General features: G+C 38.2%; 3 protein-coding genes across 4 annotated transcripts; 1 reads left to right on the top strand and 2 right to left on the bottom strand.

The window, feature by feature from the left end:
* Nucleotides 1–4,664: 4,664 nt before the first annotated feature.
* Nucleotides 4,665–16,261, top strand: LOC116247719 (CO(2)-response secreted protease-like). Of its 2 annotated transcripts, XM_050076192.1 has the most exons (10): nt 4,665–4,856; nt 5,409–5,671; nt 5,750–5,861; nt 5,943–6,471; nt 6,728–6,828; nt 6,915–7,157; nt 7,267–7,381; nt 7,637–7,850; nt 8,063–8,624; nt 16,134–16,261. In XM_050076192.1, the coding sequence occupies exons 1-9, from the start codon at nt 4,690–4,692 to the stop codon at nt 8,620–8,622; spliced, it is 2,304 nt and encodes a 767-aa protein (XP_049932149.1). In that variant the 5' UTR covers nt 4,665–4,689; the 3' UTR covers nt 8,623–8,624; nt 16,134–16,261. The 2 variants fall into 2 exon arrangements, with proteins under 2 accessions (XP_049932149.1, XP_031475852.1); XM_031619992.2 differs by lacking the exon at nt 16,134–16,261 and having other exon boundaries at nt 8,063–8,834.
* Nucleotides 9,094–15,232, bottom strand: LOC116247723 (SKP1-like protein 1A). The gene is made up of 2 exons (XM_031619996.2): nt 14,749–15,232; nt 9,094–9,510 (listed from the first exon to the last, which is right to left on the bottom strand). Exons 1-2 carry the CDS (start codon nt 15,031–15,033, stop codon nt 9,337–9,339), a joined length of 459 nt encoding a protein of 152 aa, XP_031475856.1. The 5' UTR covers nt 15,034–15,232; the 3' UTR covers nt 9,094–9,336.
* A 277-nt stretch (nt 16,262–16,538) lies between the features above and the next one.
* Nucleotides 16,539–22,725, bottom strand: LOC116247722 (SKP1-like protein 1A). Its single transcript, XM_031619995.2, has 2 exons — nt 22,243–22,725; nt 16,539–16,980 (listed from the first exon to the last, which is right to left on the bottom strand). The coding sequence occupies exons 1-2, from the start codon at nt 22,543–22,545 to the stop codon at nt 16,807–16,809; spliced, it is 477 nt and encodes a 158-aa protein (XP_031475855.1). The 5' UTR covers nt 22,546–22,725; the 3' UTR covers nt 16,539–16,806.
* Between the last annotated feature and the right edge of the window lie 622 nt (nt 22,726–23,347).

Here is a 23,347-nt window from a genome sequence, read left to right as displayed (position 1 = left end):
TGTGATACTACATGAAAGGATTACAGAAATGTGTCAAAGAAACAAGATTACGATATTTGCACTTTGAAAAACTTGTTGCATGAGTTTTATGTTTCATGTCATGTTGCCTTTAAATTTGGATTACTGAAGTTCTGAGGTAACGTATTATTCATCATTCTAAACAACCCCTCACAAGCTCAACATTGCTCCGCCTTGAACTTTTGGTTAGCCAAGAAACTGGGGCTGAGTTAATGAGGCACTGTCAAAGCATCAACACTCTAACCCTTGGTTGCCTTTGGATCCTGAGTTGTCTTTGAAAAAAACTTGGGTTCTTGACCCAAACTAAGATTAGCAACAGTAATGCAGGGGCGGAGGCAGGGGTGGACAACATGTGGGCAATTGCCCACACAGAGTCACAAAATATACATATTTTTACATTGACACCTTAGGGCAATTTTTCTCATTTAAATGTTGATGCCTCTTAAAAATTTAAAATTTATTACTAGTGCCCGTTAGCCAGAAACTTCTTAGAAGCCTTACCCTTTAATCACAATCATGATAAAGTTTAAATTTGCTGCAGTATTTCCATTTCTGTGAACCCATTATATGTACGAATTCTTTCTCCTCTGTCATGCGCATGACTGGATAAAAACTGTTTAAGCTGGGTCAGACAGGTTAAACATGACCTCTTGGGGATGTTAACAGATCGGGCTTGAATCGAATGTATCATTTACCAAATTCTGTTTATCAGATGTTCACATGTTCGGATTCAAATTTGATAGGAAAAAAGTCTATGCCTTATGCAAATCTGATGTTTAAATAATCTGAATCTAATCTGAACCGGGCTTTTAAATGCACAACTGTATCTAACGTGCATTATGATTTGTTAATAATTGACTTTCAAAATGTATGGATATCAGATTTAGGACATTGATTTGAAACTAAATCAAAATATGTATCCCAGTCTCAATCTGATCAGGCATTTAACTTCAAACCAAATCCAGTCAGATGCCATTTCCTAAATCAGAATCGTTTTTGCTTATCTAGTCGTTTGGCACCAGTAACAAATTATGCACCAGTAACAAATTATTACTATCTCGTGAATCTGTCTACGTAGATTCATGGAACCCTATAACAATCTGTTATTGGTGCCAAACAATCCGTTGATAAAACATGAAGTTTCAGTTTGCATTTAACCCAAAATTGCAACCATTAGATCACAAAAGGTTTATAAACATCTTCGACTAGGGAATAGGCATGTGGGCATACAGGATTTCTAGAAAATGAACTCCATTAAATATGAGCACTAGCCTGCACATCTCAACCATCCAATCGTGTTAGATTTTGCAGTTATAAGTACATCCACTCAAAAGAATGTTGCAAACTTAAAGTGTTAGTTGACTTTTTAAAGAAAATGCTCCATGCATGTCCAATATAGCTCAGAGTGCAGCAGAAACCACTAACTTAATAAAACTTTTTAGATCTTGTAGCCTTCACAAAAAGTAAGACGTGTTCATAGTTTTGACATGAACCTAACTCACAAACCGGAAATGAGCCGCCATCCCCATCGCAGGATTTAAAACAAATGCTTTTGCTGTTGAAACCAATACAGGTTTTGTGGGCCTGCCAAAGGTGTCAACCTTCTGTGCTGCAAAAAGGGATCACCGATGAACATGTTAAAGTACCGCATGAATGACACCCTGAATACCGAAAGCAAGCCATGTACCGCAGGAAGATAATGGGTTGAGTGGGAGATTTTTCTCTCTATTGGGTGGTAGATTTCTCCTGCTCACCCGGAAACCAAGTTTTGCCTTATGCCAAACTCGGACCTACAATCCTAGATTTGGGGTGTATGGTTTTCTAAAAATCGGGCTGAACCCAGCTTGAATTTGCTTGGAAGCAAAATAATTTAAGGTCCTGCTCATTCTTTATTATTTTAAAATAATTTTGAACTGAAAAAATAAAAAATCGTTGTTAACTATTAAAAGATAAGAAATAGGAACTCTACTTCTGGCAGAAATTCTCAAAAGGCTATCCCACTTATAAAAATTATTTACTTTTGATATGAAATGACAACGATTCAATTGATAAAGGGCCACTCTTCTCTCAGCCAACGAAATACTTTTTGTGTTTAACAAAGCATTTTTGTTGTTTAAAATTAAAAATTAATGTTTTCTATTGCTAGGTGGTTCTTTGTGAATTTCTCTCAAAAATTGAGCAACCTCTTTATTAATTTTTAGAAGTTAAAGCAGTTGACTTGTAATTTGCACAAACATTAAGCACTTTTTGTCTTTCTTCTTTTTTACGTTATTTATTTATGTTAAAGCGAATACACACTTATTTTTTGCCAATTGAATTGGAATTCAATTCAATTCAAGTGTTCAACTTTTACCACACTAATATTCAAGCACCCAATTTCCAATTTTTACAACACTCCTATTCAATAATCATGGTTACTTGGATTTACTATTTCATCATCACCTTCGTCATCATCTATCAAAGTCAATGATAGCGAGTACTTAGTGCTTCATTGTGTTTCCCTCTCTGTCAGCGCGTGCATTTCCTTCCTCTTTTCTCTTTTCCTTCTCTCCAACTCTCCAACCAAAAAGGAGATGACCTTTTTTGGGGCTTTATAACACCATTGGTGCTCTGTTGTCACCACTGACCGATACGGCCTTGAATCGCCAGGTTCGTCTCAGACAATCTCCTGCGGTTCTCTTTTCTCCTACATGTTTATTTGTTAATTATTTATAACTAAATTATTATATTTAAATTTAAAAATAAAAAGAATCACACCCACCATCAATGTTAATGGCCATTAACTCCGTCGACATTCCTTAGTGCTTCTGCAGATAATTAAATAAGTAGCAGCCTTATCTGCAAGACTGTGTGAAGTGCTCCCCAAACACTCAGAATTTTTAAAACTGCTTCGACAGTCTGCTGGGGAAATGTGGCCGTCTTTGCTTAATATGGTTAATCAACTCCTGAATTGCGGAAGTCCAAACTGTGCAAGGTTAAATGGCGAACGTTGCTGTTCAAAAAGCTAAATCTTTGCTTAAAAGAAGACGGTGCATGGAGGTTTACTGTTACCAGAACAACGATGGACATCATATTTTTGTTTGATGACAAACTTCACCATTTGCAGTTCAAGAAAGTAGCACTCATAGAATCGAATTGAGGATGTGTCATTTACATGCCACCAGTTCGACGAGCTATGCTATGCCTCAATAATTTAACAGAACCATCTTATTCTGGGTGGAGAGAGCATGGAAAAAATTTTATTCAATAGTTTTGGCACTATCTTTGTTACAGATTCATGATTTAGATCACGACTTTTGAGTTGAAGTCATCATTTTTGGTACAGTCGGCTGTAAGCTAATGGAACATGTTTGATTTACAACCGCACCCGCAAAAAATGGGCCCGTTAGTGTTATCGGAGATGAGAGCTCTTTGTCTCTCTCTCTCTCTCTCTCTTTCTCTCTCTTGGGCAACGACAACTTAAGATGCAGCTCAAATATGTTCTTTGATGTACCTAACCTTGTGAAAATGAATTTAAGAGTAATTTAGTATAAATTATATGATAAATTTGTCGTTCTTTTAACTTTAAAGTATGTTTTTCTACTGATTTAGTCTAACCATAAGCACGTTAACATATCCTGACCGTGTTTGTATGAAATTAAAGCATGATAATTAATGGTCTCATTTTGGTCTCAGATTCTCGGTTAATATGATAAATTTATTTTGGCAGATACTCGTGCGTGTATACATCAACTGAAAATTCTGTCCCATTATCTTCGGCTGCCAATGACCCTTCCACTTGTGACAAAATTATGCAACTGTTTTGTTAATGTCATGCGTTGAGTCATGTCTTTCGAAAATAAGATCATGGCTTTCTATATCGTCAAATTTTCATGTATTCTGAGCTGCTGATCAGTTATGCCTTTGTTTCGCCTTCTTTTACGTTGGCATGTTATTATTCGTAACTTCTATCTTATCAGACAATCTATCTATTTTACACAGGCTTCTCTCTCTCTCTCTCTCTCTTTATATATATAAAGGAACTGGATTCCTCCTAGCATCTGGCCTCTCACACATGCAGCCGATTCACTGGAGCTGTGTATGTAAGAGGCTGGATTCCTGCAGATGGCCGGAGGACTAATCCATGTTTTGATATATATATATATATATATATATATATATATATATATATGTGTGTGTGTGTGTGTGTGTGTGTGTGTGTGTGTGTGTGACAGTTGATGTGTGTGTTTCTATGTTTGAAAAGTGGGTTCCTTTTTGCGCACTGATCAATTGCTACCATCTGTAGCCCCATGCACAGCCAATCCTCCAACTAGCTAGTGCTCAGTTAAAGATTTTCATTCTCACCATTATCTTCTTTTAACTTTTTTAACATCTTGCTTCTGATAGCTTCTCCTCCTGCCCCATTTCTTATTGGAAGCGTGGAAGAGACGGCAACTTTCTCTCAAAACTGAGGTGGGACTGCATCTTCATGCCACACCACATTCTCCACTTTTTTTTTTTTTGTTCTTCTCTCAAAAGTTAAGCGCCATTAATGGAGAAAATCATTTCATTGATCTCTACTTCCTTTTGTGGGCAGAGTCATAAGGCACTTCCCTGCTTCTTTGTACCTATATATATGTGTACCAACTAGTTCCTCCATCCTCAAGCATCCTGGTCTGCACAATACTGAAAATGAAAACCCTTACCAAATACTGTCTCTTCTTTTTGGTCCTCACCATTTCTTCTCCTCCCTCTGATGCAAGCAAGGTCTATGTCGTGTATATGGGGAGTTCCAGAGGGAAATCAGCTTCATATCACACTGCAAGTCATGTAGAACTTCTTAATTCAGTGATAGGAAGGTGATCAGCTAGTACCATTGTTTTTCTTCCTTTTGTTTTGTTGTCTTGCAAAGTGAAAAACACCAAATTTTTTGTGCATGCCAGAATTGGCACTCAAAAGGTAGATGTTTTACCATGTTCTATTCTAGTTGGTATTCTAGTTGCACCCAAGTGCAAAAGGTCATATTCAGAGGTATCTCTCCCTTGTCTGGTATAAGAAGTCACTGAGTTGCTTTGACCTTGTGTAAGTGTGGGTACCCAGAGTCTCAAATTCTTGACCACATTTAAATGGAATACCTTAAGCCAAGGCGCTCAGTCAAGAGAAGGTGCAAACTCCTTGTAAACAACTATATGATAGTCTTGTTGTTCCACTAAAGGATCATCATAAATGTTAATATAGATCTTTACTGACTTGATACATTGGTGAGTCTCACAGTGAAGATTAAAAACAAAGACAGTGACAGACTAAAACAACCATCTGATTCTCTAATACTGCATCATGCGAAGGAGAAAGGTGCCATTATCAAGCTTTTGTGTAGAAAGCATTCTATTGACCGACTGTTGTGATTTCAGGGAGGAGAAGATCCCGAGGCCCTTAATCTACAGTTACAGAAATGCATTCTCTGGGTTTGCTGCACATTTATCTGAGACAGAAGCAGCTGCAATCGCCAAAAAACCAGGAGTTGTGTCAGTGTTTCCCGATCCAGTTTTTGAGCTTCATACTACCAGATCATGGGATTTTTTGCAGGTTGGGGTATCTGAAGATGTGTATCACAGCTCAAGCTCTGAATCATCCAGCAGTGGTGCAGACACTATAATTGGCATATTGGATACAGGTATCACTAAATAAACCAAGAATGGCCCCATGGCTCAACACAAGAATACGGTTTTGAGTTTTTTATTGTAATATGCAGGAATTTGGCCTGAGTCCCCTAGTTTTGCTGATAAAGATATGCCTCCAGTTCCTTCTCGTTGGAAGGGAGTCTGTATGACTGCCAAAGATTTCAGTGCCTCTAATTGCAACAAGTAATTTGAACTCCAATTCTTTGTTTGCAGCTTGGAATTGTATAATTACTGAAAAATACCCTCCTTGTATACCTGCAACAGGAAGTTGATTGGAGCTAGGTACTACAATGAGGAGTCCAAGGTAACAGCATGGACAACAGACCAAACACCGAGGGACAGTATTGGCCATGGATCTCATACATCCTCCACTGCAGCAGGTGTTGCAGTTCCTGCTGCCAGCTACCATGGCCTGGCGACAGGAACGGCGAAAGGTGGATCACCAACGTCTAGACTAGCAATCTATCGAGTTTGCACATCTGAGGGATGCAAAGGCTCTGCAATCCTAGCTGCTTTTGAGGATGCCATTACTGATGGAGTCGACCTACTGTCCCTCTCGCTTGGAGCCTCCCCTTATTTCAGACCAGACTTTGACAGTGATCCTATAGCCATTGGTGCATTCCATGCGGTAGAAAATGGGATAGTGGTTGTGTGCTCAGCAGGGAACAGTGGGCCAGCACCCGGAACTGTTGTTAATACAGCACCATGGATACTAACTGTTGGTGCGACTACAATTGACAGAGACTTTGAGTCAGACTTAATTCTAGGTGAAGAAAGCAATGCAGTCATTAAGGTAAAAAACTCGGCCCCTTGAATACAACTTTTACCTTGGCTCAACAGCGATTTCTATTTGAATTTTTCTCTTCATTTCCAACACTTTTAACTCTACATGGAATAAATCAAAGATGCCTCTACAAAATTTCTAAGACAACTATAGGCACAACCTCTATCTTCCTCAGAAACTAGCTATACTTCCACAATTGAGGCTGCATAGACTAAAGCGAATTTGGTCTTCAGTATCTTGGTCCTCATGCCATGTTTATTTTCAGGGTGAAGCGATAAACTTTTCCAAGCTTGATAAATCTCCCATTTATCCATTAATATACGGTGAATCTGCTCCTGCTAATACAAGCACCAAAGATGATGCAAGGTAATCTGCACCTGGATTTGCATTTTGGTTTCTGAACAGAGCCTTCTCTCTCTCTCTCATACATACCACCTGTGGATGATTTTCAGAAATTGCAACCCATATGCATTGGATGGAGAAAAGGTAAAAGGGAAAATTGTCCTATGTGAACATTCAGATAGAGGTTACTCTAAGACGCAGAAGCTATTAGGAGTTAAGGGGATAGGTGGCGTTGGATTAGTCTTGATAGATGATCCTGAAATCCATGTTGCTGCTGTTTATGGGAATTTTCCCATGACCGTGATCTCTTCTTCAGATGCCAGTTCCATCTTCTCATATCTCAACTCCTCCAAGTAAACATCTTCATCTTTCGTCTTTTACTTGCAATATATTTCACTTCAATCCCGTTCAGAATGCCAGTCTACTTTGATAATGCCTTATTGACAAAAGAATTTTATGCAGAAATCCAGTAGCAACAATTTTACCTACCGTCACAGTCAACAACTACAAGCCTGCTCCTCTAGTCGCATATTTTTCATCAAGAGGTGCTTCTACTCAAACCAGGAACATCATAAAGGCAAGCTTAAAGCATACTTTTCTTTTGCTATTCCATTTAGACTTGCAAATTCATCCGTTCAAGAAAGAATTCGCCTCACATTTGCTAGTCCCAGCACCTGTCACTCGATTCAACACATCCGTATTCTGTATGTCATTATTCTTATTTCACTGGTTTCTCAAGACCACCATCAATTCAGATGCAGACCTGCACATGAAGATTTCACAGTTTTACCATTTCAGAATTGTTCCTAAGTTGAAGTGTTTTGCTTTGCAGCCAGATATAGCAGCTCCTGGCGTAAGCATACTCGCGGCATTCATACCAACAAATGATTCATCTTTGGTTTCTGCAGGGGAGACACCTTCCATGTTCAATTTGCTTTCAGGAACTTCAATGGCATGCCCACATGTCACTGGAGTTGCTGCTTCTATCAAATCTCAGAATCCAACATGGAGTCCTTCAGCTATAAGATCTGCAATCATGACTACAGGTTTTCTCACACTTACATCATCATCATCATGATAATCCAGAGTCACCTATGAAAAAAATATTTGTAACTTATTGAAATTGTTCCAACTTATTTTTACAAAATCTAATGTCACGGTCATTATAAATAGAAGGGTAGCCCCCACGATGCAAGAAACTTCCATTCTCCCCTCCCATCTAAAAAACGAAGCTTTCTTTGACTATTCCTCTTTGCAGCAACTGAAACAAACAATGAAGGAAGCACTATTCACACAGACGCAGGTTCACCAGCCACACCTTACGATTATGGATCAGGAGAAGTTAATCCATCAAAGGCATATAGACCTGGACTTGTCTATGAAGTCACAATGGAAGATTATTACTTATTCCTCTGTAACTATGGGTACTCGTCCGACACCATCAAGAAGATTTCCGGAAAGCAGACTGGCTATAACTGTCCATCAGATTCCAGCAAAGATTCAATATCTAACCTGAATTACCCTTCCATTGCCGTCTCCAAGTTCAATGGAACTGAAAGAACAGTGAAGAGGCGTGTCACTAACGTGGGCATTGGCGATGAAGAAACTACCTACACTGTCAATATCTTGTCTCCAGCTGAACTCAAGGTAGCAATCTCCCCTAGCACACTGCAGTTCAGAGCAGGTACCAAGACGCTCAGTTATGAAGTTTCATTCTCTTCAAGCTCCGGCACACCAAACCATGATATGTTTGGATCCCTCACTTGGACAAATGGGAAGTACACTGTTAGAACTCCCTTCGCTGTCAGCAATAACTGAAGGCAGAACAATATTTCCATCACGTCCAATGTAATTTCTGAATAAATAAACTAGAACCAGAGAAAACCTAGAATAGTTATAGGAGCCAAGCTCCGCTCATACATGAGTTTCCACCCAAAAGAAAAAAGAAAAAAAAAATCTAATGTAATCAATCCAATGTCACCACTAGTTAGTTATTTGTCAATAAAAAGGTCGGAGCGCATGATAGTCAAGTTGAAAACCATCACACTTTACTGTTGAGATGCGTGACAGCAGAGCCCACGACCTTTGAAGTTGCACAACCGACAGGGAACGGCAGTAGTTGTTGTTGTTGTAATAGTAACAATAATAGCAAATTCAGTATTATAAAGTCTAGAATTCAGCATTGTAAAGTTTGATAAAGGTCCAGGACTCCAAATCTCCAGATCTGGCATAGCTGCTTAAAGGATTATGTAAATGATGCGCAAGCAATAAAAGATTGCACAGTATATATAGATTCATCCAAAAAAAACAAAGTTTTATTCATTCAGACACGTAAACAGTCAAACAAGTCTTTGGACGACTCATCATTCTCACACTCACAATTCCACTTTACAATTTTGCTGGAAAAACTAAAGGACCAACTACATCGAACTATACAAGAAGAGATATCGAACTATACAAGAAGACATAGGTGCTTCATGAAGCATGGTTATTGTCAACCATCTTCCCATGGAGTTAAAATGTAAAAGGCTCTCACTCAAAAGCCCATTGATTCTCCCTCCGCACTTCTTCCTCTTCTTCAGGGGTGAAGTCATGCCTAACGTCGAATGTCCTCCTTATCTCCTCAGGTACCTTTCCCTTGATCATGTCTGCCACTGTTTGGCATGTCAGGTCGAGGAGGTTCTTTATCTTGAGGTAATTGGCAGCCTGAAATAACCGAAATGAAAATATAAAACTCAGGTTGCAGAAACTTGCAATCAGACAGAATTTCCTCCTGTGTGCAGGAGATGCAAACAAAAGATCCAACCAATTTTAACATACGTCAGCCATGTTTTCCTTCCAAATTTTCATATACACAACACTAGTAGCAAATTGCTGCATTTTCCATGTTTATATAGTGAAGGACGCCCCTAGGGCATCAGAACATACAGAGGAAAATGAATTTTTTTGTTAACGCATAGATAATCATATGGCAGCAAGTGCAAGGGAATGCAGTCAAAAGCATCAAGAACCATAAATGTATAACATCAAATTAGGAAAAGGAACCAAACTTCAAATACAAGCCGGGGGAACTGAACTGAACAAATATAAGCAGGTGAATTTTCTAACTTAGTCTCATTTAAAGGCATCCAGCTGCACGAAATGGCAGTAAGTGAAACACTCACACCCCAAACCAGTAGTTATAGTTCTAACGCAAGCTTCTTAAAGCTTCTCTCTTGCTTTTGCTACCCAATCAATAAATTATACTTTGCAGGTACTGACATTTTAACTATTGGAAAAAGTTGTGATTAAATAGATCTCACCATTCTTGGAACTAAAAGAAATTGCTTAATGACATTATTTTTATTTATTTTCATTTCACAAGCTTAATCCCTTACCAATAGATTACGAATTTTGTACTAAGCTAAATATTACTTGAAAACATTTACTATATTTTTTTTTCATATAATCAACTCGTCAGACATATGTTCCAACCTCATGATCTCAGACTCTCAAAAGATCTAATTTTTCATTCTCTGATCTATCGAAAACATAAGAACATGCTTTCACTAGTTAGAAAAAAAACATAATATAGATTTATTCGACATTTAGTTTTTTGCTCACATTTTTTATGCTTCTTTTCTTCTTTGCTTTTGATCGGATTTTCTCTCCAATTCACTTCTTACAACAATCCCACCATCCACCTCATATTCTTCCCATACTTCTTGCTTCCTAAGTGCTAGAATGCCAACCCATCCCCACTTATGATCCCATGCCATTTAGCACTTCAATGAAATGTCACCCTACTTCCACTTGCAATGGAGACTAAACTCCCAATCATGTGTAATAAGATTCACTTAATATTCATGCATGGATCCAGAGTTTAATATCATATCTTAGACCACTTAAAGAGCAGTCGCATGATTCATTAACCATAAACCATTGATTTTAGCATATCAAATTTGAATCATAGGATGAATTTAAGGTGATTGAACCATAAAAATATATTGTTATAAACAACATTTGATGTAGATCAACGCAGAGCTTTCAACAACACACGATATCATGGTTCAACACCACAACTATTCAGAAGATTGTGAGCCAGTCAATGACAAGCATAGAAGTTAATCCGAAAAAAAGTACCATATAGTATATACTACTTGTACTTTTAGCAAGCAATATAAACATCTTTCCTTATAAGCTATAAATGCAAAATACATCTTGTAGAATGCCTTCCTCAATGACTTAGAAGACATTATCACATAAGGACGTGACATGACCTTCAAGATGAAAAGCAGGCTTATCAGCCTGCGAAATCCACTTGTTAGTCTATTGCTGAAGAGATAAAACATTAAAAAAACCACATACAATATAGATATGATCCAGTATGAGAGTGGACAAAATATTCTTAATTGTGTTGACCACAACAAGGGCTATTCACTAGCAGTGTTTGAGGCAAGCTGGGCAAACTCAACTCCAGCTTCAGTCCTAGCAGACCCATCTTGAACTCGGTTCAAACTTGAAACCATTAACGAACACGGCTCAGCCAACTCCAGCAGTTTGAGCTCGACTGTGCTGTGTATGAAGAAACTCTAAATTTAACATAATGTGACCTGAGTTTCAAAACAGAAACTTAATTTTGAAAACCAAACAAGCACCCCTTGAACCTAAAGACTTTTTTTGGCAACAATTGGAAGCCTATTCTGCATATGTCATAGGGGCATTAGCTGATCTTAGTCCAAGCTTAAATGTGATAAGCTTAGCAGCTAGAGCTCAGCACTTTTAGGCTTGAACTTGACTAGTGTAATAAACAAGTGCAGCTGAAGTTAACCTTATTGTGAAGCCCTAAGTCCTAACCACAACAGACCTGGCTCTCACAGTATATGAGTCACTTTGAAGCCACAACAGTATCCTCATTGTACTAAAAGTGATACCAACCTTTCAAGAGGGACCATGTGACATAAATTACAAGCCACTAGATCAAACGTTATTCTGTGCCCCTGCAGCGGTGTCTCACTATTGATAGTGGCGGTTCCAAATGCCAGCACTACATCAAACCAGCACAGATTGTCCCTAGAAAATGAAAATCTACCATGGCTTTAAGGTATTAATATTGAATCTTGATATTTAAGACAAGTTTAACTGTTAAGTATATAGATGCAAAATGTTTACAAATATAAGTCAAATAAATGAGCATACTGAAGGTACAGCATGGCAATATCAAAAAACTTGTACAAGGTTATGGCGTATAAGCACATTATAAGTATATATATGTATACAGGTAGAACTTTAAATTTTTGAAGATTCAAAAGGATTATTTCTTTCAAAGGTTTTGATTTTCCGGTACTCAAATTACCTACCTGTGTCTCATACTTACGGCTACCATATTGACATGGTACTTGAACTTAAGTGGTTTACATGTTAATTAGGTACAAATGCACATGTAAACATATGTATGCATATGCACTAGATGTATTTCATGCATGTACAACTAGGTTCCAAGCATTTATGTGGAAATAAAGTCACCTGCTCCCTCTCTCTCTCTCTCTCTCTCTCTCTCTAAAATAATGATGCACTAGGTAGATAGTAAGTACTCAAAAGTGCTAGGTGAGGGAAATGAAAAGTGCCTAGGTGATCCAAAAACAGTAAATGAAAGAAAAGAAAACGAAGAAGAACTGGAAAGAGAGCAAAAAAATAAGAAAAGAAAAATAAGAAGAAAAAGAATAAAGAAAATGTAAAAGTACAAAAAGAAGATACGGGGAATAAATGTTACAACATTTATTCTACTTAGGTGCATGAATGGCCCAGCCTACTCTAGAAGGTCACTGCCTACAGCCAACATACATTTTTACTATATAGGATAATCAAAGGTGCAAGTTTTGTTTGACATGACTAGGCCCTTAATAGACTTTCTAACACCAACACACTGTGTGACTGTCCACAAGATGCAAAATTCTGTGGTAAGGAGAAAATAGAGGTCGTGCATAAGTGATAAATGAAGATTGCAACTATTTTTGAACCAAATCCTAATTATTAGGATTTCCAGTACTTGCTGCACAAGATGTCCTATCAATTAACATTTCTGTGCGAAGGAGAATCCAATTGAAGCTTCTCAATTGTTCTTTGTCATGAAGTTTCCATGTTCTTCTAAGTTCCAGTGGATTCTCATGAATGTTTGATTACCCTTGCCTGTCCATGCCAACACTAAATCTAGTTATTATTAGTGTTGGACTTTGTTGTGCAAAAACATACCTAATCCTGTCACCAGATCAAAAAACATTCACTAAATTATTTTATGGTTGTTCTATGGGAATCAAATGCTGCACAGTAGAACGACATGCCCCTTAAACCTTTCCAACTTAAGGAAACGCTGGACAGAGCATGTTCCCATCCAATATGCAAATGCTGGGATTCATGCACAGCTTTTCCAAGAAGAACAAATTACCCTTGTCTCGGGATAAGCAGGACAGGGCTTCCTTGTTACTGTTGTTCCAAGAACACAAACCGGAAAACACATTACAATTTTGAACATCAAAAAGAGAAAACCTGAGGTGTTTCCCATTTAAGCAACTGGTTAGGCACCTAGGTATTAGATGTAATCCTAGGAAGACTGGGCTAGCCAACTTTGCATAGCTAATGCCTTATCAGTAGAAGAGCATATATTTCCAGTAATCGATGAAAGAATCACGAATCCAATAAGTAACACAAGAAGTTCCCTAATTCAAAAGAGAAGATATTGTGAAACAATGGGTCCAGAAAACATGAAAAGAAATACTTTGATATGGCCTAGAAATAGTAAGAAATGTCGAAGGGTGTCACAAAGCCCCATTGTTGTAAAGGCTAGATGAATTTGTAGTATAAGGAGAAATACAAGGAGTTCACTGTATGCAGTACCCTCTTAAATCCATGCAACGAACCCCTAGATCTTACCTGCATGGTTGTTTCTACATGCATGATTTAAACTCAAATATACAACACCTAAATGAACTTACTAACCTATGTTAATCGATCTTTAGTCAAATTCATAAAAAGGTTGAACAATCTTAAGTACTGGTAAAAAGGAATAGAGTTCCCCAGAAAACTAAATATCATGATCTTTAACCAAGGATTAATGCAATCAAATGTGTTCCCCTCCGATAAGCATTGCCGAGCAAACCGATAAGCCGCACACACAGTCCAACAGCTACTATGTAAGCGTTGTACAGAAAACATTAATTAGAACAAACATCAAACAAATGCGTGACATCAAACCTCAAACGCCACGAGAAAGGAGGCATCAGGTCCTGACAAAAATCCACCAAAACTTAAACACAAAATGCACAGGGACACCGAAAACAATAAATATATTATTGGGAAAGGGTCTTGAGCAGAAGAGACGCACGTGCAAACCAAGAAGCTACTTGAACCGACGTCCGATTGGGTTTCCAATTTCCATTCACAACCAGTGTTGTTTGGTTGGAATTCTAGGCTTCTAGCAAATCTTATTCAAATCAACGTTCACCGAAAAAGCCACTGCAAGCAGCGGGTCGGTCATGGCATCGTTCCATTACTACTCAATAGATGTTCCCACCAAGGAAATTAGCAATCAATCTGAACACCACGTATTACCAAAGAGATCGACGGAGACGCTACCCAAATCTTGTACAGCGCATGAATCAAAGGACATACATAACGATAACAACCATCATCAACTAGCCCTAGAGGTCCTGTGGAAGAGAAAATGAATAAGCAAAGTAAAAACCCTCATAAGCTATAACCTCTAGATCAGGTCCTCTTAAAATCCTCGCAAGAGTGACCATTGACCAAGCCGTCAAAAAGGAAAACATACAAAAAGGGGAAAATAATGGTCAAATAAAAGCCACCACCATTGCTAATCTCCGTCCAGATCGCGAGAATCACAAACCCTAACCCTAAACCCAAAATAAAGCACCGAATAAAGAAGAGGCAGATGGCCGAGTAGAATACCAGAATGAGATCGAAGAGCGTCGCTTGGTCCACCTTAAGAAATTCAGCATCCCACGCCTTGAGCTCTTCTTCCTGGATCTTGTCGTCGACGTGCTTCTTGCAGTACTCGATGACCTTGGCCAGAATCTTGCTGGTAACGTTGGGCAAGGGGATGCCGGAATCGGCAGAACCATTCTCGATCATGTGGCTGATCGTCTGAGATTCCTTCGCCACCGCCTCCTCCACCTCGAAAACCTCGCCATCGGAGCTCTTGAGCGTTACCGCCTTCCCTTCCTCCTTCGCCATCTCCTCCCGAACCCTCTCGTCCCCGCGAAAGAACGAACCGAACTCCTACCTACACGTAGGTCCCCAAGCACCGGTCCCCAATCACCGGCTTCCCCAACCACCGGCCCCCTCTACTTCTCGTCGTTCCATTTCTCTTCTGGATTAGGCGATCAGGCCAATTTTGAGGTGTAACATCTCAAAAGTTCAGGGGCTATTTTTCGTTAACATATCCAAAGATCCCCATAGTTAGGTTATTAAACGCAATATTATGGGCCCCTATACGGCCCTTCTTTATCGCATGAACAGATAACTTTCAAATTTTATTACATTAATAAATGTTTCCATTTAGATATTAAAGCACTTTTCCTCTGTTCTTACAGCTTTTTGGATGGAGAGAACGTTAATAATGTTAGCGGCTTAGTCTCATTGTCATAATTGATGTTATTATTGGTTATATATATATGTCTCGTGCATTACATCACGTTGCATGTGTGAAGAGTAGGAATGTAAAGGAAGTTAGAGGATTGCAAACTTTTATATATATATAAGATCCCTGTCACGAGGAAAGATCCTCTCTCATAAGGCTGCTCGATGCATTTCACACACACACATATATATATATAATAAAGAGAGAGAGAGAAAAGTTGGATTCCTCTTGTCAAACTTAGCTGATGTAATCCTCTAGCATCTACTTTCCGGTGAGCAATATGAGTTTTCCATCTCACCACATAGTATTATACATTTTTTTCTTTTCTCTTAGGTTGCGTTTGATTATCTCGGATCCCCCATTGTTTAGCGAACTATAAATTTTTTATCTACAGATTCTGATGATATTCATGGATTAGAACTCATACTTGGGGGAGAGAGTTCTCAAGTTCACCATCAATTCAGATGCAGAACTGCACATGAAGATTTCACAGTTTCACCATTTCAGAATTGTTCCTAAGTTGAAGTGTTTTGCTTTGCAGCCAGATATAGCAGCTCCTGGCGTAAGCATACTCGCGGCATTCATACCAACAAATGATTCATCTTTGGTTTCTGCAGGGGAGACACCTTCCATGTTCAATTTGCTTTCAGGAACTTCAATGGCATGCCCACATGTATTTCCGCAATAACTGAAGGCAGAACAATATTTCCATCACATGTCCAATGTAATCTCTGAATAAATAAACTAGAACCAGAGAAAACCTAGAATAGTTATAGGAGCCAAGCTCCGCTCATACATGAGTTTCCACCCAAAAGAAAAAAAAAAAAAAAAAAAAAATCTAATGTAATCAATCCAATGTCACCACTAGTTAGTTATTTGTCAATACAAAGGTCGCACAATATAGTAACAACCTTTGAAGTTGCACAACCGACAGGGAATGGCAGTAGTTGTTGTTGTTGTAATAGTAACAATAATAGCAAATTCAGTATTATAAAGTCTGGAATTCAGCATTGTAAAGTTTGACAAAGGTCCAGGACTCCAAATCTCCAGATCTGGCATAGCTGCTTAAAGGATTATGTAAATGATGCGGGGACAATAATAGATTGCACAATATATATAGATTCATCAAAAGGAAACAAAGTTTCATGGACCTGAGGTCCTGAACTAGCAGAATGATTCATTCAGACACATAAACAGTCAAACAAGTCTTTGGACGACGCATCATTCTCACTGTCATAATCCCAATTTACAATTTAGCTGGAAAAACTAGAGGACCAACTACATCGAACTATACGATAAGACATAGGTGCTTCATGAAGCATGGTTATCGTCAACCATCTTCCCATGGAGTTAAAATGTAAAAAGGCTCACTCAAAAGCCCATTGATTCTCCCTCCGCACTTCTTCCTCTTCTTCAGGGGTGAAGTCATTCTTGATGTTGAATGTCTTCCTTATCTCCTCAGGCGTCTTTCCCTTAATCATGTCTGCCACCGTTTGGCAAGTCAGGTCGAGGAGGTTCTTTATGTTGAGGTAATTGGCAGCCTGAAAAAAAACGAAATGAAAATACAAAACTCAGGTTGCAGAAACTTCCAATGAGACAGAATTTCCTCCTGTGTGCAGGAGATGCAAACAAAAGATCCAACCAATTTTAACATATGTCAGCCATGTTTTCCTTCCAAATTTGCAGATACACCACACTTGTAGCAAATTGCTGCATTTTCCATGTTTATATAGTGCAGGACGCCCCTAGGGCATCAGAACATACAGAGGAAAATGAATTTTTTGCTAACGCATAGACAATCACATGGCAGCAAGTGCAAGGGAATGCAGTCAAAGGCATCAAGAACCATAAATGTATAACAGAAAATTAGGAAAAGGAACCAAACCTCAAATACAAGCTGGGGGAACTGAACTGAACAAATACAAGCAGGTGAATTTTCTAACTTAGTCTCATTTAAAGGCATCCTGCTGCTCGAAATGGCAGTAAGTGAAACGCACACACCCCAAACCACTAATTATAGCTCTAACACAAGCTTCTTAAAGCTTCTCTCTTGCTTTTGCTTCCCAATTAATAAATTATACTTTGCAGGTACTAATATTTCAACTATTCGAAGAAGTTGTCACTAAATAGATCTCACCATTCTTGGAACTAAAAGAAATTGCTTAATGACATTATTTTTATTTATTTTCATTTCACAAAACAGATTAATCCCTTACCAATAGATTATGAATTTTGTACTAAGTTAAATATTACATGAAAACTTTTACTATATTTTTCCTTATTATAATTAACTCGTCAGACATATGTTCCAACCTCATGACCTCAGATTCTCAAAAGATCTAAATTTTTCATTCTTTAATCTATCAAAAGCATAAGAACATGCTTTCACTAGTTAGAAAAAAACATAATATAGATTCATTCGACATTTAGTTTTGCTCACATTTTTTGTGCTTCTTTTCTTCTTTGCTTTTGATCCTATTTTCTCTCCAATTCACTTTTTACAACGATTTTATTTAGATTTTTTATCCCACCATCCACCTCATATTCTTCCCATACTTCTTGCTTCTTAAGTGCTAGAATACCACCCCTTCCCCACTTATGATCCCATGCCATTTAGCACTTCAATGAAATGTGCCTTTACTTCCGCTAGCAATGGAGACTAAACTCCCAATCATGTGTAATGAGGTTCACTTAATATTCATGCATGGATCCAGAGTTTAATATGATCTTTTAGACCACTTAAGGAGCAGTCACATGATATGATGATTCATTAACCATAAACCATTGATTTTAGCATATCAATTTTGAATCATAGGATGAATTTAAGGTGATTGAACCATAAATATATATTGTTAGAAACAACATTTGATGTAGATCAATGCAGACCTTTCACCAACACAGGATATCATGGTTCAACACCAAAACTATTTAGAAGAATGTGAGCCAGTCAATGAACAAGCATAGAAGTTTATCTGAAAAACGGTACGATATAGTATATACTACTTGTACTTTTAGCAAGCGATATTAACATTTTTCCTTATAAGCTATAAATGCAAAATACATCTTGTAGAATGCCTTCCTCAATGACTTAGCAGACATTATTACATAAGGACATGACATGACCTTCAAGATGGAAAGCAGGCTTATCAGCCTGAGAAATCCACTTGTTAGTCTATTGTTGAAGAGATAAAACATAAAAAAAAACACATACAATACAGATATGATCCAGTCTCAGAGTGGACAATATTCTCAATTGTGTTGACCACAACAAGGGCTATTCACTAGCAGCGTTTGAGGCAAGCTGGGCAAACTCAACTCCAGCTTGAGTCCTAGCAGACCCATCTTGAACTTGGTTCAAACTTGAAACTATTAACTTGAACTCAGCTTGGCCAACTCCAGCAGCTTGAGCTCGACTGTGCTGCGTATGAAAAAACTCTAAATTTAACATAATGTGACCTGAGTTTCGAAACAGAAACTTACTTTTGAAAACCAAACAAGCAGCTCTTGAACCTAAAGACTTTTTTTGGCAACAATTGGAAGCCTATTCTGCATATGTCATAGGGGCATTAGCTGATCTTAGTCCAAGCTTAAATGCGATAAGCTTAGCAGCTAGAGCTCAGCACTTTTAGGCTTGAACTTGACTAGTGTAATAAACAAGTGCAGCTGAAGTTAACCTTATTGTGAAGCCCTAAGTCCTAACCACAACAGACCTGGCTCTCACAGTATATGAGTCACTTTGAAGCCACAACAGTATCCTCATTGTACTAAAAGTGATACCAACCTTTCAAGAGGGACCATGTGACATAAATTACAAGCCACTAGATCAAACGTTATTCTGTGCCCCTGCAGCAGTGTCTCACTATTGATAGTGGCGGTTCCAAATGCCAGCACTACATCAAACCAGCACAGATTGTCCCTAAAAAATGAAAATCTACCATGGCTTTAAGGTATTAATATTGAATCTTGATATTTAAGACAAGTTTAACTGTTAAGTATATAGATGCAAAATGTTTACAAATATAAGTTAAACAAATGAGCATACTGAAGGTACAGCATGGCAATATCAAAAAACTTGTACAAGGTTATGGCGTATAAGCACATTATATGTATATATATGTATACAGGTAGAACTTTAAATTTTTGAAGATTCAAAAGGATTATTTCTTTCAAAGGTTTTGATTTTCCGGTACTCAAAGTCAAATTACCTACCATATTGACATGGCTACTTGAACTTACGTGGTTTACATGTTAATTAGGTACAAATGCACATGTAATGAAGTAAACATATGTATGCATATGCACTAGATGTATTCCATGCATGTACAACTAGGTTCCAAGTATTTATGTGGAAATAGAGTCACCTGCTCTCTCTCTCTCTCTCTCTCTATCTCTCTCTATAAAATAGGTAGATACTAGATAGTAAGTACTCAAAACTCAAAAGTGCTAGGTGAAAAAAATGAAAAGTGCCTAGGTGATCCAAAAACAGTAAACAAAAGAAAAGAAAACGAAGAAGAACTGGAAAGAGAGCAAAAAAATAAGAAAAGAAAAACAAGAAGAAAAATAGTTAAAAAATGTAAAAGTAGAAAAAGAAGATAAGGGGAATAAATATTACAACATTTTTTCTACTTAGGTGCATGAATGGCCCAGCCTAGTTTAGAAGGTCACTGCCTACAGACTACATACATTTTTACTACATAGGCTAATCAAAGGTGTTAGTTTTGTTTTACGTGACTATGCCCTTAATAGATTTTCTAACACCAACACACTGTTCACAAGATGCAAAATTCTGTGGTAAGCAGAAAATAGAGGTCGTGCATAAGTGATAAATCAAGATTGCAACTATTTGTGAACCAAATCCTAATTATTAGGACTTCCAGTACTTGCTGCACAAGATGTCCTATCAATTAACATTTTTGTGCGAAGGAGAATCCAATTTAAGCTTGTCAATTGTTCTTTGTCATGAAGTTTACATGTTCTTCTAAGTTCACGTGGATTCTCATGAATGTTTGATTACCCTTGCCTGTCCGTGCCAAAACTAAATCTAGTTATTATTAGTGTCGGACATTGTTGTGCAAAAACATACCTAATCCAGCCACCAGATCAAAAAACATTCACTAAATTATTTTATGGTTGTTCTATGGGAATCAAATGCTGGACAGTAGAATGACATGTCCCTTAAACCTTTCCAACTTAAGCAAACGCTGGACAGAGCATGCTCCCATCCAATATGCAAATGTGGGATTAACGCACAGCTGTTCCAAGGGAAACAAATTAACCTTGTCTCTGGATAAGCAGGACAGGGCCTCCTTGTTACTGTTATTCCAAGAACACAAACCGGACAACACATTACAATTTTGAACATCAAAAAGAGAAAACCTGAGGTGTTTCCCATTTAAGCAACTGGTTAGGCACCTAGGTATTAGATGTAATCCTAGGACGACTGGGCTAGTCAACTTTTAATTGCATAGCTAATGCCTTATCAGTAGAAGAGCATATATTGCCAGTAATCGATGAAAGAATCATGAATACAATAAGTAACACAAGAAGTTCCCTAGTTCAAAAGAGAAGATATTGTAAAACAATGGGTCCAGAAAACATGAAAAGAAATACTTTGATATGGCCTAGAAATAGTAAGAAATGTCAAGGCTGTCACAAAGCCCCATTGTCGTAAAGGCTAAATGAATTCGTAGTATAAGGAGAAATACAAGGAGTTCACTGTATGCAGTACCCTCTTAAATCCATGCAACGAACCCCTAGATCTTACCTGCATGGTTGTTTCTATATGCATGATTTAAACTCAAATATACAACACCTAAATGAACTTACTAACCTATGTTAATCGATCTTTAGTCAGATTCATAAAAAGGTTGAACAATCTTAAGTACTGGTAAAAAGGAATAGAGTTCCCCACAAAACTAAATATCATAATCTTTAACCAAGGATTAATGCAATCAAATGTGTTCCCCTCCGATAAGCATTGCCGAGCAAACCGATAAGCCGCACACACAGTCCAACAGCTACTATGTAAGCGTTGTACAGAAAACATTAATTAGAACAAACATCAAACAAATGCGTGACATCAAACCTCAAACGCCACGAGAAAGGAGGCATCAGGTCCTGACAAAAATCCACCAAAACTTAAACACAAAATGCACAGGGACACCGAAAACAATAAATATATTATTGGGAAAGGGTCTTGAGCAGAAGAGACGCACGTGCAAACCAAGAAGCTACTTGAACCGACGTCCGATTGGGTTTCCAATTTCCATTCACAACCAGTGTTGTTTGGTTGGAATTCTAGGCTTCTAGCAAATCTTATTCAAATCAACGTTCACCGAAAAAGCCACTGCAAGCAGCGGGTCGGTCATGGCATCGTTCCATTACTACTCAATAGATGTTCCCACCAAGGAAATTAGCAATCAATCTGAACACCACGTATTACCAAAGAGATCGACGGAGACGCTACCGAAATCTTGTACAGCGCATCAATCAAAGGACATGCATAAAACGATAACAACCTTCATCAAACTAGCCCTAGAGGTCCTGTGGAGGATAAAATGAATAAGCGAAGTAAAAATCCTCACAAGCTATAACCTGTAGAACAGGTCCTTATAAAATCCTCGTAAGAGTGACCATTGACCAAGCCGTCAAAAAGGAAAACAGAAAAAAAAGGGGAAAATAATGGTCAAATAAAAGCCACTACCAACGCTAATCTCCGTCCAGATCGCGAGAATCACAAACCCTAACCCTAAACCCAAAATAGAGCACCGAATAAAGAAGAGACAGATGGCGGAGGAGAATACCAGAATAAGATCAAAGAGCGTCGCTTGGTCCACCTTAACAAACTCAGCATCCCACGCCTTGAGCTCTTCTTCCTGGATCTTGTCGTCGCCGCTCTTCTGGGCGTCGACGTGCTTCTTGCAGTACTCGATGACCTTGGCCAGGATCTTGCTGGTAACGTTGGGCAAGGGGATGCCGGAATCGGCACAGCCATCCTCGATCATGTGGCTGATCGTCTGAGATTCCTTCGCCACCGCCTCCTCCACCTCGAACACCTCGCCGTCGGAGCTCTTGAGCGTTACCGTCTTCCCTTCCTCCTTCGCCATCTCCTCCCCGCGAAAGAACGAACCGAACTCCTACCCAAACGTAGGTCCCCAAGCACCGGCCACAACCCAAGATCAATCAATCCCCCTTTCCTTCTCGTCGTTCAATCAATCCCCCTTTCAATCAAAAGTTGAGGCCTGAGGGGCTATTTTTCGTTAACGTATCCAAAATCCAAATATCCCCGTAGTTCTGCGATTAGACGCAATATTATGGACCCCTTTACGGCTCTTCTTCCTCGCATGAACAGATAACTTTCTAGTTTTATTACATTAATAAATGCTTCCATTTAAATATTAAAGCATTTTTTCCTCTGTTCTCATACAGCACAGCGTTTTGGATGGAAAGCACGTCAATAATGTTAGTGGCTTAGTCCCATTGTCATAATTAATGTTCTTATTGGTTGTATAATATATATATATATATATTTATTTATTTATTTACTCATTTATTTATTGGTCCTTACTTTCGGGTGAGCAATATGAGTTTTTTTTTTTTTTTTTTTTTTTTTTTTTTTTTTTTTTTTTTTTTTTAATCTTGGATTCCCCATTGTATCTTGGATCCCCCATTGTTTAGCAAACTATAAATTTTTTGCCTAAAATTGATCAAACAGGCTATCGAACACCGTGTATGAAAATGTAATCTATGATCTACCCATGCCAAAAGACATGGATGTGAAATCCTAAGGTCTTATGCAAACCACCTTTTTTTTACATTTTTATCTCATTGATTCCATGGGTTACCACCAACAAATAAAATCAATATTATCATAAATTAGTCGTTGTCGTGCTTGTGTTCACATTTCTA

Source organism: Nymphaea colorata, chromosome 2 (assembly GCF_008831285.2).
Source record: "Nymphaea colorata isolate Beijing-Zhang1983 chromosome 2, ASM883128v2, whole genome shotgun sequence".
Lineage (NCBI taxonomy): Eukaryota > Viridiplantae > Streptophyta > Magnoliopsida > Nymphaeales > Nymphaeaceae > Nymphaea > Nymphaea colorata.
Note: the sequence above shows the minus strand (reverse complement) of the source record. Positions and strands in the feature narration are given on the sequence as shown.

Coding starts and splice junctions, on each gene's coding strand:
- LOC116247723 (XM_031619996.2), bottom strand. CDS start 15,033: ATGGCGAAGGAGGAAGGGAAGGCGGTAACGCTCAAGAGCTCCGATGGC. Junction 9,511..14,748: donor CGCTCTTCGATCTCATTCTG/GTATTCTACTCG, acceptor CGGTTATTTCAG/GCTGCCAATTACCTCAAGAT.
- LOC116247719 (XM_050076192.1), top strand. CDS start 4,690: ATGAAAACCCTTACCAAATACTGTCTCTTCTTTTTGGTCCTCACCATT. Junction 5,862..5,942: donor AGTGCCTCTAATTGCAACAA/GTAATTTGAACT, acceptor TACCTGCAACAG/GAAGTTGATTGGAGCTAGGT. Junction 7,851..8,062: donor ATCTGCAATCATGACTACAG/GTTTTCTCACAC, acceptor TCCTCTTTGCAG/CAACTGAAACAAACAATGAA.
- LOC116247722 (XM_031619995.2), bottom strand. CDS start 22,545: ATGGCGAAGGAGGAAGGGAAGACGGTAACGCTCAAGAGCTCCGACGGC. Junction 16,981..22,242: donor CGCTCTTTGATCTTATTCTG/GTATTCTCCTCC, acceptor GTTTTTTTTCAG/GCTGCCAATTACCTCAACAT.